The sequence below is a fragment of the Lycium barbarum genome, chromosome 3 (assembly GCF_019175385.1).
Source record: "Lycium barbarum isolate Lr01 chromosome 3, ASM1917538v2, whole genome shotgun sequence".
Lineage (NCBI taxonomy): Eukaryota > Viridiplantae > Streptophyta > Magnoliopsida > Solanales > Solanaceae > Lycium > Lycium barbarum.
The window spans coordinates 128,256,316-128,262,790 of record NC_083339.1 but is presented as its reverse complement, the minus strand read 5'-3'; the positions used below and the strand labels follow the sequence as shown (position 1 = coordinate 128,262,790).

Genomic DNA, 6,475 nt, shown 5'->3' with positions numbered 1-6,475 from the left:
GTTCTCAGAAGAATCTTCTTCTAAGTTTCATTACTTTTCAGCTAGTGTAATTCGCCATTGGTTTTATGATATCTAATATAATTAGTTTCAGTTTGTCATCACCAACTATTTCGATTGTATATATAGATTCTTCTTCATGGGAAATACGAGTATTTGGGACATTTTTGTGTGAGGTCTGAAACAGTAACAAAGTTAAGAATTTCGCTGGTGTTCAATTATTAAGATGTATGTATAAAAGGTGTCTAAACAGTAATTATTGACCTAATGGAGTTATATATGTGTGCGTGTGTGTTCAACTGACAACTAATCTTTTCAGGAGGGGGAATTAAACATTATCTTTTCAACATGAAGCGCTAAATAATTTCGGTATAAACCGGGGGTGAAAAATAAAACACAAAGAATCACAGGGCATAAAACGAAATTTACAACTTCCAGAAGACTATTCTGTAGCTTGATTTATTTTTTTGGCTGAAACAAATTGCCTTGAGTCAAAATTTCGACAGAATCAATATTGGTGAACTGTTAGACGGCTTATATATTTCTCCAAACAAAATAGGCAAAATTCGATACCTACTGCTTGTATCAAGGTTAAATAATTAATCATAGTTACATCATAGGAGTATGAAATGTTTAAGCCAAAAGACACGTGATGTATTTTACATAGTTTGGTATTTTCTTTATGCCAGTTTATCTGAATTTATTTTCTTTTAATTCGTTTAAATAAGAATGATCCCTCTAAATTTAAAATAGTTTAATTTAAAATTCCTATTTTCCTTTTAATGAGGAGCTAACTGTACAGCTACACAAATGTAACATATAATGTTTAAACACAAAGTTCTGAGAATCTTTTTTTGGCTTAATGCATATGCAGCCTGCTGAATTTGTGTTTTTTTTCATTTTGGCACCTCAACTAAGTGTTGTTCCTATAGAACCGCTGAACTCGTTCTCAAGTGTGTCTATCAAATACAATCTGACTTACATAGTATTCTATCTTCAATATAACAACATGCTAATATATATTCTAATTTAATTATGTCATTTTTTAGCTAAGATTAGCAGCAATTGAAAGGGGAGAAAAAAGTAAGCTCTTAATTAAGCTGACAGTGAAAGAGCAGAACCAGCAGAAATCGACACATCCATGACTTAAAGAATAGATTACCACACGTCGAAAATATTACTTTATCGTCATTATCACAATTTATTTTTGCTTCTAATAAAAATTAGATTTAGAGAGTTTGATAGGCACACTTGAAGACAAATTCAGAAATTCAATAGAAACATCACTTAGTTAAGATGTTAAAACAAAAAAAGTGATAAATTTAGGGAGCTGGATATGTATTAAGCGAGTCCGGAACCAAAATAACCCCCCCAAAAAAAAGGATATGAACCAAAATACCCTAGGAAAAAAAAGAGGTATAAAAGTACCTTTAACGCATGAAAATCATGCGTTAAAGGATTGTCTTATTTTTTTTTCTTTCTTTTTTTCTTTCTTTCTTTCTTTCTTCCTTTCTTTCACACTTTTTTACATACTTTAGCCATAGATTAATCATGCTTCGAGACTCCAAAACTTGAATATTTTATATAGAACCCTATTTATTTTTGTGCGATTAATAAGGTAGGCTCAACACATCGAGGATACACAAAACTTCGGATTGTCGTTTTAGTGGTTGAAAAGTGCTCGAAGTCCATTTTTGTTTGAAGACTTGTTGTCATTAGCTTTAAGTTATTTATGTTTTAGGGTTTCACGTTATTTTTATATTAATGTGTAACTTTATTTTTAGTGATTATAACTTTATTTTGATAATCAATTAACAAAATATCAATTCATGATCAATTATTTATGTGTAATTTTTTATTTTTTTTTGCGTTATACCCTTCAACCCCCAACTAATTGGAGTCCGCAACTAAAATAACCCAAAAAGTGGATTTGGGTACCAAAATAACCCATTAAAAAACCTTTTGCACACTAATTTATTTGTAAGTTGGTGAAATTTTAAATGGTCATAACTTTGAGCTCGGATGTCCATTTGATGGGATTTTTTTTTTTTGGGGTATTTTTTCGAGATCTATGCGTCTAAACTGCCGCAAGGCTGTTCGCCCGCCCCGAATTTTCCAAAAACGTCCGTTGTCCCATTCAATTTCAATTTTCCCCCAAATTCGTGCGTAATTTTCATTTATTTCTTTTTTAAATCTAATGGCGAAAAATATATTTCAATTCCATAATCCCGTGATAATGATGTTTTCAATGTCAATTTCAAGGTTCCAAATTCAATTAAAGAAAACAAGTTAGATTGCATTAGTGAACATACAAAATAATAAAAAGTGTCTACATTGTTACTTTAACCAACTTGGCTTGGTGGTAAAGCCTTTGACTTTTGACTTTTTTTTATCTCATCCACTGGGGATCAAACCTCGGCGGGAGCGTTGAGAAGATATTATTAGTAAAAAAATGAACTAATTTATTTAACAATTAACATGGGATAAACAAGTAATTAACATGGGAAAAACAATTTCAGAAATAAATATATTAACAATGAAATAATTAACAAATATTAACAATGCCATAATAACAAATAATTAACGGAGATCCATGGAGGTGTCGTATTTGTAAATACTAAATTATTCATTATTCTTGAAATTAACTAAAAAAAATTCTCTAATTAGAACTTACTTAACTAGGATAAGTTATGGAGGATTTAATTAGCTATTTTCAATAATCCAAGATATTGTATTGTTGATTATAATTTACTTAACTCATGTAGTTAAAGTAATAACGAACAAAATTTTATATTAACTAACTAATTCTTCGTCAAAAAATTATGTTAACTAACTAATCCTTTTCGAAAATTCTGGTAATGTTAGCTTATCGTTTGTTATTCAGGATTTAGTTTATCGTTCGTAATTCGGGATTTAGTTTATTATTCGTTATTCGGGATTTAGCTTATTGTTCGTTATTCGTTAATGGATTATTTTGGTACCCAAACTCACTTTTGAAGTTATTTAAGTTGCGGACTCCAATTAGTTGGGCGTTGAAGGGTATAACGCAAAAAAAAAAAATTACACAGAAATAATTGATTATGAATTAATATTTTGTTAATTGATTATGGATTATTAATTTGTTATTTTTTTATTTATTGTTAATTTATTTATTTGTGAAATTGTCAAAATAAAGTTACACATTAATATAAAAATAACACGAAACCCTAAACCATAAATAACTTAAAGCTAATGACAACAAGTCTTCAAACAAAAATGGACTTCGAGCACATTTCAACCACTAAAACGACAATCCGAAGTTTTGTGTATCCTCGATGTGTTGAGCCTACCTTATTAATCGCACAAAAATAAATAGGGTTCTATATAAAATATTCAAGTTTTGGAGTCTCGAAGCATAATTAATCAATGGCTAAAGTATGTTAAAAAGTGTGAAAGAAAGGAAGAAAGAAAGAAAGAAAGAAATAAAAAAAAAAAAAACAATCCTTTAACGCATGAAAATCATGCGTTAAAGGACTTAACGGGTCCGTCTCCGTTAAGTCTTTTAACGCATGATTTTCATGCGTTAAAGGTACTTTTGTACCTTTTTTTTTCTCGGATATTTTGATTCATATCTTTTTTTTGAGGTTATTTTGATTCCGGACCCGTATTAAGCCATCTTTCTTTCTTAAATTGTGTAGTCGGTCAAATAAATCTTTGAAATGAATGGAGTATATACAGTGGCAATCGCTATCTATAATTCCGTTACGTACTAGTAGTCGTCTAGTACTAGCCTAGCCCTGCTCTCTTCTTGACCTTTTAGGTTCTATCGACAAACCTAGCGTTTGGTCATAAATTTTAAATTATATTTTAATAATTTATCTTTAAATATTTATTTGGTCATAGATTTTAGATCGAAACTTAAACATTTGTCTTCAAAAAAAATTCAAGTTCAAACTTCTATTCACAAAATTTCAATATTTTTTTCACGTAAAATGCATATTCAAAAACAATCTCAAGTTTCATAAATCACAACTTTAAAAATTTAAATTTTTAAATTTCAAGTTTCAACTTCAAAATTTATGACCAAACGGGAGCTTAAAAATCAAGAAATATTACATAATTGGATTACCTTTTTTTCTCCATCTTTTAGTTGAAAAGTCACAAGCACATCGGGTTATTTTCTATGCTTATCTAGCTTCTAGACCTTTACAGGATTTTCTGTCAGCGATTGAACCATTCAAAGGTACGTAATTTCTTTACGGAATGCCAAACTTTAGAAATTCAAAGCACGATAAAATTCAATTCTTTTGACTTTTCTCTACCCATAACTTTTAGGCTTTCAAATTTTCACACATCTGAGAAAGCAAAATCCAAAACAATCACTGCCACCGTACTGCTATACATTTCAACATCGACCCCTATATAAATATAGTAACCAATTGTCCCCTATATAAAAAGCAACAAATGAAGATATCAGGGATTTTGTTGCTTTTTTTCACCTTATTCCAAGTTATAAAAGCTGATGAAGCAGTTCTTGATACTGATAAAGACGAAGTCCGTCCAGGCAACAACTACTACATATTACCGGCCACCACTGGCAAAGGTGGCGGCCTAACGCTTGCAAAAGGAGAAAACGGGAGCTGCCCTCTCGACGTTTTTCAAGCGCAGAATTCGAAAAGCGTAGGCCTTCCTATAAAATTATTGATGGTGAATTCATCCTCTGGGCTAATAATCAACATAAATGAGGACATAAATATCAAATTTGCAGCACCAAGGTACGTGTCGATGTGCAATAAATCAATTGTTTGGGAAGTGGACAAAGGGTTTGTGACCACTGATGGAACTCAGGGTGGGATGCATGACACGTCCTCATGTTTATTTACGATTCAGAAATATGAAGATGCATATGCTATACAGTTTTGTCCTAGAGCTACAGGTTGTTCTTTTGTTTGTCCAAGGTTGAAGTGTGGGTATATTGGTATTAAACCTGCCGCAAATGGAGCGAGGCGTTTGGCTGTGAACGCTCCGGTTTTCAAGATTGTGTTCAAGAAGGCCTACTAAGATAAATTATTCATATTAATAACATAATAAATAGTGATGTGGCTGGATATTGATTGGTTATTTTAATTCCATAAGAATAAATGCTTGATATGTATTTCTTGTAGTTCAGCTTTGTGTTATTTTTATTACTACTAATACAGTATCATGTTTTCCTTTTTTCTAATCTTGAATAGATTGTAAAATATCATTTTGTGTAATTAAATCGGCTATATCAAATTACTTATTAGTTATTACTTATATTTCTCTACAGATTAACTTTATTTTGAATTGAAAAAAGAAAATGTTCAACAGAAAATACCGGGAATGAAAATTAATGCAGTTATTAACCTACGTTATCCGTCCTTCCAAACATAGGACAAACAGAAAATCGTTTCCTCTCTAAGCTAATACCAACAAAGTTTAGACATGCGATTTGAAATCAATTATGATTTTAAATTAGTGTTTGTTTAGGCAATTTACACAAAATTTTAATTTCAACTTCATATTATGATTTCGAATCTCGAATCATTCAAAAAAAAAATTGATCCACAAGTTTAAATTTTATAAAAAAATTCATAAGTTGATAGATATATTCGCCTATTATGTTTACCAATTATTTATATTAAATATTAAAACATCTGGAACTTGATAATAATTTATAATAAATTTCCTCTTATCACTCATGTGAGAGGAATTAAGGAAAAACAATACAAAATACCCATTAAAAAAGAATTATTTACGCGAGTATGCCCCTGAAATTTAATTTCGTGTGCTACCGGACCGTGTAAAAAATTTACGCGCATACCCATCTTGTCAGACTGTCATTTGCCATGAATTGCGGCACGCGTTGCGGAATTTTTTGCGTTTTCCTTTTCTGTCTCTGCTGCCTCCTCTTTTAATTTTGTTTTCCTCTTTTTGTTTAGATTCTCTTTTATCCTTTTTTGTTTTGTTTTCCTTTTTTTTTTTGGGGTTATCTTCTGTTTTTATTTCTTTTTCTATTTTTATCTTCTATCTTTTTTAGATGAAAAATATTAATTTTTACATTACTAAAAATATAGGAATTAAATAATTAGATTACAACAAGAAAAAATTAAAAAAGATACTAAAGGCTAGCTTATATATTAAAATTTAAATTAATAGAAAATATATTAGTATAGTATTTTTTTCTCTTTGTGAATAAATTTTTTTTTCTAAAATATAGCTATTTTTATTTGAATTGTTTTTCAAAAGTTAACTTTCTAAAAATGACAAAAAAAAAATCAAAACTAAGCTTAAACTTTATTTGTTGTATTTTGTTTTTCTTTTGAATGAATGAACATGTTCTTTATGATACCATGTCAATATATGATGTATACCATGTGGTTATCATAAAGGACAGAACATTTTTTTTGAAAGAATGAATCAGTTCTTTATGATACTCTGTCATTATATATATATATATATATATATATATATATAT

The 6,475-nt window shown here is 29.7% G+C and overlaps 1 protein-coding gene across 1 annotated transcript; it reads left to right on the top strand.

Moving 5' to 3' along the window:
• Nucleotides 1-4,415: 4,415 nt before the first annotated feature.
• LOC132632412 (kunitz-type trypsin inhibitor alpha chain-like) lies at nt 4,416-5,200 on the top strand. The gene has a single exon (XM_060348340.1). The coding sequence runs from the start codon at nt 4,441-4,443 to the stop codon at nt 5,035-5,037; it is 597 nt and encodes a 198-aa protein (XP_060204323.1). The 5' UTR covers nt 4,416-4,440; the 3' UTR covers nt 5,038-5,200.
• Nucleotides 5,201-6,475: the final 1,275 nt, after the last annotated feature.